Consider the following 13,336-nt stretch of genomic DNA (forward strand, 5'->3'; position numbering starts at 1 on the left):
AGCTTGACGAGCTGAGCATTTTCTGTATGTGTGTGTGTGTGTGTGTGTGTATGTGTGTCTGTGTGTCTGTATGTGTGTGTGTGTGTGTATGTGCAGATTTTTATACTCACTCACTTTTCCCAGAGATGGCTGGAACGATTTTTATGAAATTAATTGCAAATGGAAGGTCACATTGTCCCATAAGACCCTATAAAATTTCATTGTAATCGGATTTTTAATTTAGGGGTTATGTATCAAAATGTAAAAATCATGAAACATCATTATCTCGAAAACAACACAACCGATTTGAACAAAAGTGAAGACAAATGAACGGGCTACCTGAAATACCCTTTACTTTTGAATTTCATAAAGATTGAACTTGTGGTTCAAAAGTTATGATAGGAAACGTGTTTTGAAGACTACTTAATCTCACTCATGTTTCTCAGAGATGGCTGAACCGATTTTCATAAAATCAGTGTCAAATGGAAGGTCTAGTTACCCCATAAGACCCCATTGATTTGTTTTGCAATCAGACTATTACTTTGCCTGTTGTGTTTAAAAATGTGAAATCCCGCTATGAAAAGGAACACATACCGAAGACTACTTGAACCCACTCACTTTTCTCAGAGATGGCTGACCCGATTTCCACAAAATTAGTGTCAATTAAAACTAATAAGTCTAGCTGCCTCGTAACACCCTATTGAATTTTACTGTAATCGGACTGTAACTTCGTCTGTAAAGTACCAAAATGTGATAATCACGAAACTTCATTATCTCAGAAACTGCACAACCGATTTGATCAATATTATTATCAGATGAGCGGGCTAGTTAAGGGTTAACTGATGAATTATGATTGAACACGTGGTTTCAAAGTTTGGCTGCCGTATACGCTCCCATTTCATTTGATTATAATTGAACTTAAGCCACCGTTATGTATTAAATTGTTAATTAAATAACGAAAGTCTATTATTTCAAAGATTACATGACTTATTTGAACATAGTGTCATACGAACGAGTCATCTCTCAAAATTACAAATAACAAACTTCATAACAATTTGATATGTGGCTCAAAAGTTATGGAAAGAAAAGAAATTCAAAGACCATTTAAAACTATACCTGCTTTGATTGATATATGTGGTCTCAACATAATTTAAATGTGGTTTTGTACTATTTGAACGTTCCAAATTCATTGATTCCTTGCGATGTGTTTAAAGTCTACAAATGCACGACGAAACGGACATAGGATATGATCAAAAGTCAAAGAAGTCAAAAGACAAATCGTTTGAAATGATTGGTTTTATCGAAATGACATGAACATCCTTGACTTTTGGCTTCTGTACATCGCCCTAATTCTGAATATATTCATATTGGGTGGTATTCGGTCATTTTCAGCAAATTTTCTGGCATCAATCTGACACCGGAAATACCTATATTGGGAGGTATTTAGTTATTTTGGTTGTTTTCCAGAAACTAACAGTGGTCGTCTTCAAATTCAAATGGTGTCAAGGGTCAATGTTTGGTTTCTATGCATCATCTCGATTACGGAAATATCCATGTTGAGTATTATTTGGTCATTTTCGACTGTTTCCTATCAGTTGCCATTAAGCGATTCAAAATAGTGCCTGAGGTCAATTGTTAGCTCATTGCATCATTCTGGTTCCAGAGATACTCATATTGGATGGTACTTGGTTATTTTAGGCTGTTTTTCACAAACCGGAAGTCGCCATCTTGGATTTCAAAATGGTATTTAAGATAATTTCTGGCCCCTGAGCGTCGTTCTGGTTGAAGAAACACCCATATTGGGTGTAATTCGATCATTTTCCGCTGTTTCCCAGGAACCGGAAGTCGCCAACCTAGAATCCAAAATGGGGTCTGTGGACGATTTCAGCTGCTGTGTATCATTCTAGATCCGGAGATACTCATGTTAAACGGAAATCGGCCATTTTTGGATGTTTTCCAGAAACCACAAGTTGCCATCCTACAATTTATAATGGTGTCTGAAGTCGATTTATGGCTCCAGTGCATCATTACGATTCCGAAAATACCCATATTGGGTGGTATTTGGTCGTTCGCCGCTGTTTTTCCGAAACCAGAAGTTGCCATTTTGGATTTCATAATGGCATTTGGAGACAATTTCTAAATTTTTAATGTCACACTGCTAGAGAAACACTCATATTGGGTGGTATTTTGTCATTTTCAGCTGTTTTTCCGAAGCCGGAAGTCGCCATCTTACAATCCAAAATGTTGCGTGTGGTCGATTATGGAACATATTTGTTACCACTAAAAACATTCTCCTACCAAATATGGTTGCATTTTGTTGGTTAGCTCTCGAGATGTACAGAAATTTGTGTTTCATTTGTATTTCCAAAAGAATGAGGGGTGTCAAAACATTTTGTACATATTTGTTACCACTTAAAACATTTTCCTGCCAAGTTTGGTTACATTTAGCTACATACAAATTTTCACGTCGATCGGTTCGGTAGTTTTCGAGCCTATATGGATCTGACAGACAGACCGGACTGCATTTTTATATGTATAGATTACAACATCAATGTTTTAGAACCTAAAGAGTGAATATACATTTATTGTATCGAATGTCGAGCGTTCATGTAAATCTATTTTTTGCAAATGAAAGTATGAACGAGAAGGCTGGGTCTGACCGCTAGGTGGATTAATTTAGGTTTTTATACGGCTAAAAGCAGACTTTCGAATACACCAACTCTTTTATCATTTTCGCCTGGTGAAATAATGTGCCAGAGCGATCAAATTAGCTGATGAAAATATCGCAATCGTTCGCTGGGGAAAACTGTTTGGTGCTCAATGTCCTACTGTGCTGTTTTGCAGTATTAATCCTAGGTTCGCTATTATATATTTGCTCTTTTTGAACGGAGGTAGGAAGAATCGATCAGAGTAACATCTGATAACAATTTGTGTCGATCGGACGGATAGGCTCTGCTCACAAGTGTGTAGTGTCATTTTTTACTCTGCCAGCTACTGTGCTAACCATGATGCAATGTAATCTGGTTTTGTAATTTCGCGTTGACGACGTTTTTGATATTTGTTTAGTTTTTACAAGCGAACAAGAAAGAAGGAAATATTTTTGCTCATCACGCACATTTTGATAACTACATATGTAAGTTCGCGTAGATGCGAACAGCCTTCAAAAATCTCTTTTAACACCGTCAACGCGAAACGCTATAATATCAATCTTTACTAGTAGCCAAGCTATGCCAACTGCATTATTTAGGGAAAGCAAAAGAGATCCTACAACACCCGAGAGCAATTTCATTCTATAAAGGATTCGTTCGGAACCACAATTAGGTTTTGAATTTTTACTTCGTCGAGAACTGAGTAGCTAAAATCTGTGCTCGTGCTCACTCAATCGGAGATGTGTAAGTTATCGTTTTTTCTGTGCACCATGAATCACAGTGCTCTTTTTTGCATTGCGTTTGTAAAAGTTCGTAGTTGTGAAAATGGCTACCTTTGACTTTTTTAATCTTAAGAGCTGTATCAAATCAAACACAACTATAAATTGCATGCATATGCAACACGTGTTTACTGCCTACTGGTATCAAAAGAAATATTTTATGTCTACACATTTCAACGAAGAGGAGTATTCAGAAGCCTGGCTAAAAGATTTGCAAATGTTTGGATTCCCATGAAACTGATGGTGGCATTCGGATAGTTGCATTGGATTACATACAATTTAGAACATATCTTATTTTTTAAGCATCCTTCTGAGATGCTTTTGATTTATTTGCAACAATATTTTCAAATTGTTGTACACCTAAAGCACTTTAAGTCACAGAAATTGTTTCACGATTAAATAAAAGTCGGAGGTCAAACACTTACCAGCTATAAATACTTCTGATCTCAAGGTACAAATTCGCCGTCTCCGGTCGTCCAAAAGTGAACTTAGTCTACCAATATATACAACTACCGAAGTCACCCAAGCTCATCAATTTCAAGATAAACTCTGATTTATTTCGAATCGGCCTAGGGGAGGAGTACCAGTTATGGCAATACCTAAAAAATGTACCAGTTATGGCATGAACCAGTTATGGCCTATGGAGTTTAAATGGAGTATTGCCATAACTGGTACCATTGCGCTTATGCGATATAGCCTTAACTGGTGCACTTGCCATAACTGGCTCACCTTACTTATTATTAATTAGCGCTTGTCGGATTTGCTCGGATGTAGGTGGGAACACATATGTTGGTTCAATCTCGTTGAAGTCGATATAAATTCTGTGATGTGGCTGCAATGATTTGCTAATTTGATGGAATGATGGACGGTTTTCCGGTTCGGCCTGCCAGCAACGCAGCATTATTTGATACAATTCGGTGGTGCAGATCTCGGGCCGTTCAAGCCGGTTGCCATTATGCAGGAAGGCCAACAATTCGTGATTGCTGACCGTTGGGTATGGGTATCCACCTACAGGGTTAAATAGAAATAATTATGTTCTCAGTAATATCACTAGCTAATTATTTAGAACAAGAGGGTGATAACAGTGAGCGTTGCGAACAATTCTTTCAACTATTAGAAACCTTAAAACATTGCTTTTGAAAAGTTAGATTAAAATTGTTGATTGATAGCCATTGTTGTTTTTCCGTTCGTGGTAGCTATACCTGTAGCATAACGCTGTTGGTGAAGCACCACTGTATGTGCATCCAAGTGAGCTTGAAACTGATTTTGCATTCATTGCCAGGTTACGTAGGAACACCACCAAAGGTACAGTGCAACAACCCAGCCCTTTTATGTTTGCTTGCTATAATCAAATTTAGCACCATTTGGGTTTGGGTTTAGATCCTGCGTCGGGTCGGTCTGGAGTCCGGAACTAAAGTAAAATTGACCATGATAAACGAAATGAAATGTTCAACTGCAAAGCTAGAATCAATTCAATTTCGAGTGCGATATTATTACAGAATATTGGTGAATGCGGGGCAATCATGACGCTATCGATTTGGCATTAAGAGGTATCGATTCGATTTTCATCAATCGCAGAGATTTTGAGGAATAATTCAACAGACTATACTATACACTAGCATATTCTCAAAATTCATCCTTGTTGTAATCCTAGGATCCTAACTAGGCTTATGACTTTCGAAAACAGTTTAACATGTCTGTGAAAAGAATATAAATCCTGCTAGTCAAATCCACTTCACTTCCGTCAAATTATCCCCAGTATACAGCATGCATACGTGGCATAGCATAACATAGCATAGGTTGACTGCCCGTGGTTGCACTCCGTGATTGGTCGAACCAACAAAATTCCGAAATGAACCAGATGATTGGTGCTAGGGACGAGCATTACATTCTCATTGTGCAATTTTACCCCAGTATACAGCATGCATACGAGGAACAAAACCATCCTACGTTCGATTCCAAAACCCTCTTGGAATTATATTAATAGGAGAACTGCTTCATTATTCATAAGCTATTCACGATATTCACGAAGAATGCACGGATTAAACAGCAAATTTTCACGAAATCATTGAACAAATAAACAAAATACGCTTACGTGCTCTTATGAAGTCGTTCAGTATTGTATGTTTAGTAAACTTAGCTGGATTTATCCTGAATTTTAAAATATAAACTATTTTTCTCAACGCTTCCATATCCATCTCAAAACTTAAATTACTGCTCAATTATTCATCTCACGACGTCCCTATATTCATCACACTGTTAATCATGAATGAATCACATTATCGCTTTGTTAGTATCAAACACGCTAGTGTTGTATTCATTATTCTCACTAAACTCAAAAAAACAGTAGTGGCGTACTAGTTGTAGCATCAATCGATTATGATATATGGAGCTAGTAGGGTTATAACATGTGCATCCACTTGGTTACTACGTTGATCGCGCTGTGTACGTTGAATATTTGAAAACTCAGCTTGAAAAATAGGTTCAATGGGTTAACGCTGATGCTCATCTATTTTCTTTTTCCTTGCATCTTATAGCATTTATTCTCAGCTTTCTAATGCTGGTCTCAGACTGAAAATCGGTAGCTGCGAACACGGTCAAAATTGTATTTTTCCGATATAATCCAAGATGGCGGCCTGAATTCCTTTTTTGACGTAGAATTACGTCTTTCGGCAACATATACAGGGGACCAGTTTCATTACAGGGATCCAATTTCAAAAACCAAAAACATCGGCAGCGTCACAAAAATTGTCCATTTTCAACCGTTTTAAGCTCAGTCAGTTTCCAACCGATTTTCGTCATTATTGCAGTAATCGATTGGAAAATCAACCAAGCACCCGTCCAAAGTTGTAATCTGATTGTTCGAACGATTGTACTATTGAAAATTGTCAAGCCTTGTCGAAACGCAAATGTCGACCTTTGATTGGTCGCACAATGCTTCTTTCCCTAACAAGGTCGACAGAATATACCTAGTTGACTAAGAATGTGCGCTTTGTGTTTTATGTTTAATTCATTCCATGATTGTGCCGATACCACACGGACGTTGGTTGCTGATCGTGAAGAAGAAAGAAAAGCCCTGTTTCAATCTTTGTCAGGGCGGATATCGCGCGCTATCTGGACCATGAAGCGTTTATGCGATAATTGAATGAAATTTGCAACTGCAGCAACCAGTCTTTTTCAAAGCTGCTAAATATATTTGGAAGAGCATAATGAATGGTTATTACTAAATTGCAACTTTGATTGCAGTTTGATGCTGCTGCAATTGCGCAGCAGTGTGATGTATATTACGATTCATTAACACTGTGCATCACAAGCGGTATATGCGAAACAAATCCGTAAATGTCAATTTAATAAGTTTTCATCATTACAAACCAGTCACTTCTCACAGCATCTCGATCATACTCATGGTTCATAACAATTTACAGAAGGGGCATCTTTGCCGATTGAGAATTCCGGCCTTTCTCTGGTTAAACTCCGTCTTCTTTCAGTATCATGAAATACAAACAATCTTCATATTCATATACTTGACCATGGATTCCGACGATACCTTCGGAAAATTAAAATTCTTTCTGCTTTGTTTATTTTAAACAATCAACAAGGCTGAAATTATTAACTGTTACTGCACAGTTCAATTGTCTGGTAAATACAACAAATATCAAACATTTATGAATTGATTATACGTTTTTTTTATGTTTCTTTCAACAGAGTCGACTTGAGCACATGATTAGTGCGTTTTCGACGTAGAGTTATGTCTTACGGCAACATATATAGGGGTACAAACTGTAAAACCGAAAGCATCGAGAGCGTCACGAATGTTGCCCACTTTCAAAGGTTCTGAACTCAGCTTATTTTTAAAGCAAAAATAATATACGAAACAAATACGGAAAAATATATCGCTTCACACCATTAAAATGATTAACCCTAATCGAGTGTATTTCCAAAGCTATTGCAAAAAAATATTGACATAAGACAGGCTGTCGTAATTCTACGTTAACCTTGCGGTCGTTTCGTATAAACAACCTGTTCCACTTTTTTAATAGGGGGGATGTTTTGTGATGAATTAATCATTTACTAATATTTTATTGTGTGTTTTGCCACAAACGGTGACATATCAACACTATTACAAATATTTTAGGCTTTATTTCATTAAAAGATTGTATTTTCTTGCACAGTTAAGTGAATATAATTGTAGGAAAATTGTAAAACTACTTGTCAAGGAGAAAAAAGGAATTTAAAATTAAACCCTAATCTAATCTTACACCTATTTAACTGACTATGAAGTGAGCTAATCGTTGTAATTGAGGATTGCAACGATTTTTGTTGGAACTTATTGATAATTTGGTTTGACATATTTTCTAATGTTTCCACATTAGTAAGCCTGTGTAGTAGGGTGTCCCAAAAAAATCGATGTTGAAAAAGTCAAGGTGCTCAGCCCTAAATTGAAAGATAATGTTATTTACAGCATTTTTGTAGAACATTTCGACTTTCTGAAAAATTGTTTTCAGGTTGCCCAAACGTGAATTATGAAAAAATGACTTTTTTAAGCTAAAAACCCACTCTTTTGCACCTTTTTCAATTCTGTTCGATTCCTGAATTTTCCATATATTTTTTTATTTTTGTGGGGTTGTTTTTGAATATTTTGCATGGTTTGGTTCAGCATTTCATTCAGTTTTATGACTCCCAGAGCCTACTAAACATCCCAAAAAAATATAATTTTTCTAAAAATTTTTAGATAAAACCCTACAAAACACAAATAAAAATAATTGTGATCAAGAACTGAAATTTTCATTGCGAAGCGGGCTTTACGACGAAAGTTTACATGCAAAAAAAAACTTGATATCTTATCGGGGAGCTGAGATATTGGCATTTTTATATGTAATGGAAAACTATGCATTTTAACAAATATTTTGATTAACTGTTTTATTTTGGGAGATAAAAAACAACAATGTTTAGAAAACAAATGCATTTTCAGATGGCTGATAACTTAGTAGAAGGTTTAAAAATTCGGAAAAATTTGTGAAAAAAGTTAGAACGGAAATTGTGATTTTTAGTGCCTTCTATTTGAAAACTCAATGGTGCTCGTAATATATAAGAGATAGAAACATGATGTCTTCGGTAAAATTTCTTGTTTTAATATAACCTAAAACTTTGTCGAAGACACCGTGCGTCTATCTTATTTTGATTAAAAAGTAAATTTTTTATCTCACTCATAGGTGGATTGATCACCCATCTTTCTACATTAAAAGATGCATTTTTAAATATCCTGAAACTCCTCCGAGCATACCTTCTGGCTATAATCATCATTTGAATCACTATTTAGGAAATTATACGCACAAACGGTAAACAAAAATACGATGGAGATATTGAGCTTTAGTGGCATTCTTGACAAAATGCATAGTTTTCCATCACATGTAAAAACGCCAATATCTCAGCCCCCCGATAAGATATCAAGGATCTTTTTTCATGTAAATTTTCGTCTTGAATCCCGCTTTGCAGAAAAAATGTCAGTTCTTGAACAAAAATTTTTTTTATGTGTTTTGAAGGGTTTTATCTGAAAATTACAAGAAAAATTCACTTTTTTGTGATGTTCAATGAGCTCTGTGAGTTAAATAATTGAATGCGATGCTGAACCAAACCATGCAAAATATTCAAAAACAATCCTACGAAAATAAAAAAATATATGGAAAAATTTAGGAATCGAACAGAGTTGAAAAAAGTGCAAAAGAGTGGGTTTGTAGCTGAAAAAAGTCATTTTTTCATAAATCACGTTTGGGCAACCTGAAAACAATTTTTTAGAAAGTCGAAATGTTCTACAAAAATGCTATAAATAACATTATCTTTCAATTTAGGGCTGAGCACCTTCTGCAACATCGCTTTTTTTTGGGACAGCCTACTATGTAGTTAATTCGTGCTAAACCAGCTAAACCAGCGAGCGCTTTAATATCATTTTCTGAAGTTTGTTCTGAATCCTTTGAAACATCTTCTTTCTGGTTGTACAACAAATTGTCCAGATGGAGACTGCATATAACATTGCTGGTCTAAATATTTGTTTGTAAATTAACAGTTTATTCTTGAGACAAAGTCTAGAATTTCTGTTGATGAGAGGTTACAAACATTTTATATATTATTGCACATTGTTTGGATATTCTCAATGTGCTCCTTGAAGGTAAGATTTTTGTCATAAAATAGTCCTAAATATTCAACTTGGTCAGACGAATTTAGGATTGGCGGCCTAAATTCTGATTACTTCAAATAAAAGCCTTTTCAAAATGCTACTTGTAGTACTTTACATAACGCATTTTCGAGATATAGCTCAAATGATACACCAAGAATTGCTAAAATTTCAACTTTCCTGAAAAAGGTTTCGCCCCTTGGTGACCAAGGGGTCAACAAATTAGATCAAACAAAAATGGCATTATCATTTTTTCTCTATTTCTAATAACTATGTGCATTTATATCAAATTTAAAAGACCTTGTGCACCTAGTGGCCTTGTTTCAGCGAGAATTGCTCATTGTAAAAATAACGCTGCATTAATACATGAAAATTTCACACTAGTAGTAGTTGCGAAAATTCTCATAACTCTTAGCTTCAAGCATTTATAGTTCTGAAAAGAACCGATTTTATAATCTTAAGCTCGAAATGCGTGCTACAGAACGCTCATGATTGCACCCTCGGTAACATTGAATATTTTGCTTGGCCGCGCATAATAAAATTTGCTCTCCGCGGAGCCCTTCAGTAGCTGTGTCAGCAAAATATCCTGCAGCGTACGATGGTAACTAATGCTGCTGTATGCAAAATAAAGGTAAGGTGTTCCGCAGTGCCTGGAATCTGCAGCTTTCGTTTCCTAATGTCGCGTACCTCTAACAGCTATACTCCACTCGCTATTGTGTGACAAACTAGACTAAAGCTGAATTTTCTACACGCAGTCTTTTGAATCGAGTTCAGCGTAGATTTTTGCCATGAGGCCGTGGCCACTCAGTTTCGAGAAAGACAAACGGAACAAAATACTTTGTTGAGTCAGAATATGTAGGCAGTGAAATTTATTCCGCCCATGCTATCGTTATCCGTGCTCGGGAAGCAAGGGAATAGCAAGGAAAATGTATGGGAAAGCTTGACCTTGGAACTTTTCACCTTTTTTCACCATTAAGCAGTAAAGCAACAAATGTCTAACACATTATATCAAACAATTGTCACACATTTTATCTATCCACCGACATATAAATGACTAAGATGCATTAAATCGTTCACTTGCTATAATTATTTGAAGTCTGATGCAACATTTGCCAGTTTCATTTTCAATTTCAGAAAATGTAATCTAGTATATAAAAAAAAAACAAAAACATTGAATGACAGTTCGACCATGTACCAACTGTCACTTAACTATTCTCGAGCAGTGTTTTGTTCTTCATTCATAAATCGAAGGATAACGATAAACATTTTTCTATTTTTTTGAAAAACACGTTTTTCTCAACAAATTGCAATCTCTCAGCTGCTACATAAACATGAACAAATACTTAATTGTAGTCTAGAATGCTAATAGTCCTACGAATTTCGTTCAACGGCAGGACTCAAAAGGTTCGTCTTCTCGAAAAATGTGGTTATGCAATGCAAAATAAACATTTGAAAGTCGTGCCTCAGAGCGTTTAAAGTTAAACTTTCCGACCAATGAAAAAATTTGTCTTAGCTTTCATTTTAGTATAGCCGCTTGCGCCATATTTAAATAAAACTTTTTCTTGATTTTTATGTTAAATGCGATAATTTCATATGCTTTTCTTGTTTAGGCTCTGGTGGTTTTGAAAATTTTAATAACATAATTTGAAGTTATTGAAATACTTCGCTTACTTTGGGGTTCAATCACTCCATCCACACTTCAGCTCAAAAATTACTGATCTGCCGTGAGATGACAAAGTGACGTAAGTGCCACTTTCTCGAATATGAGTTTTTCATGCCAATTTGTTCATTATTCGAAGACCTATCTTTCGGTATCTTCCTTTTCGTTGTTACTTATTCGTACGTTGCATAAAATCAAAAAAACAAAGTAACGTTGGCACACATTTCCATACAAAAGTGACGAAGAATTCTTTCGTTTTTGGGCCGTACTGAAAAACTGATCACTTGGATCTACGTCACAATGTCATCTCACGGCGATGGTGTGTAGTAATCAATGGTTCTACGTGCTATAATGACGGATGCTACATGCTATAAGATAAGGAAGATTAGGTCCAAAATCTTTTTTGAGAGAGTGGCACCAGTTCAATGTCAGTTTAAACTGTGTGTCTGCTCAATTTTGTTCTTCAAATCAAGGGACACTTTACGAGCGCTCGTATGAATCGAAAAATTCGAATGTTATATTGAAAATATAAAAGAAAAACAAACAGGTCATGTAATAATTGTTTAAATAGTTCAAATCAGAGAAAATCAGCAGTAAATAATCACTGTACTGTATCACATTAGCGCTTGGGAAGCTTTAAAGCTTGAAGAAGCTCAAGTTTGTCCTTCTGCATCTCATCAACTTTCAGCTGTTCTCTCATCTCTTTTCTCTGTTATATATCCTCGCGTTTCGGCGGTAACTACCACTGGTGTAAGGTGAAATAAAAACTTACCTATAATATCAAAATGTAAGAATAACGGTAAAAAAAGCGAAGCAAAGCCTTGGTGCTACATTCCGATTCGGAACTTGACCTTCTGTTTTATTATACACAGACTTCGCAGCCAACTGTTAAGTGTACAGGACAATTGCAGGGCTAGCACTACGATCCTACTGACACTAACAGTCTCTCCCGAGCCGGGACTCTAACCTACGACGACTGGCTTGTTTGGCCAGCATCGTACCTCGAGACCAGTTGGGAGGGCTAAGAATAACGGTAACTGGACTGCATTGTGTGAACCAGAGTCAGATTTACACACGAAAGTAGTTCGCGCACCACAGTTTGTTTATATCTGCTGAGTTAAAACCTAACCTCAAATGTTAGATGGAGCACTACCACTATTACTGGAACAGGGGTACTAAAATTGTTCCTATAGTGGAGTTTCAATTTATTCAGTATTTTGATGATTGTGATTTTTTCGATTGATTATGGTAAGAAAAATAGTTAAGAACAGTTCTACGAAGACTGTTGCCACAGAAATCGTGTTTACATTGATATTTCAAGCTACGAAATTTCACTGTTGCGTTACAAATTTCGTAAGAAACTTGCTGTTTATTTTTACTCTTGAATGAATCAATAAATACGAAGTGTTTAAATAAGATTTCGAACCAATATAGTTTACCAAATCGTAGACATATTTCCACAGAATCAATAAAAATTATCTGATAATATATTATTATGCCGGAAAATGCCTTAATAACGCTAAATGCTGGTATACCACTATTACTGGTACACCCACTATTACTGGCTCGTCTACCCTATCATTTCGGATATTTATGATATCATGACATTAATCAGATCCTGTTCATAATGTGTCAGAGTTAAATTACAAATCAAGTCAAACATGGCCAATTTTTGGGTTTTTAATATTTAAAATCTAATTAGTTGAAATGATTTTATGGTGCTTTGTTCAGTTTGGTTGTACATCGACTGTATGAAATTAATCTTTAGGTTAAAAGCAAATGATTGAAATGCAATACTAATACACTACAGTTTAAATGCTTTTTCCTCTTTTATTCTATCCTTTTTTTATCACTTTTCAGTTTACGCTTGAGTCAGAGATATTATTCCGCTTTTACTTGAACTTTCTTAAGTACTTAGAGGAACTGAAGAAACCTACAAATAGGAGTGAAACTACTTATCTGCGTTATGTGTATAGTGAAAAATGATAGTTAAAAGAAAAAAATATATTTCATGAGTAGTGCCTCATTTACATTCTATCAACAGCTTTAGTAAAAAATAATTGAATTATGAAATACTAGCCTTCCTAGTATTTTCAAG

General features: G+C 35.7%; 1 protein-coding gene across 1 annotated transcript in view; it reads right to left on the bottom strand.

Annotated features, from left to right (window-relative positions):
- Nucleotides 1-3,717: 3,717 nt before the first annotated feature.
- Nucleotides 3,718-13,336, bottom strand: part of LOC129729431 (vascular endothelial growth factor receptor 1) — a 117,137-nt gene continuing 107,518 nt past the window's right edge. Inside the window, exon 22 of the mRNA XM_055687990.1 lies at nucleotides 3,718-4,414. Within this exon, the coding sequence (XP_055543965.1) occupies nucleotides 4,137-4,414 (278 nt within the window). The 3' untranslated portion in view covers nucleotides 3,718-4,136. The remainder of the gene's footprint in view (nucleotides 4,415-13,336) is intronic.

This window comes from Wyeomyia smithii, chromosome 3 (genome assembly GCF_029784165.1).
Source record: "Wyeomyia smithii strain HCP4-BCI-WySm-NY-G18 chromosome 3, ASM2978416v1, whole genome shotgun sequence".
In the NCBI taxonomy this organism is placed as follows: domain Eukaryota; kingdom Metazoa; phylum Arthropoda; class Insecta; order Diptera; family Culicidae; genus Wyeomyia; species Wyeomyia smithii.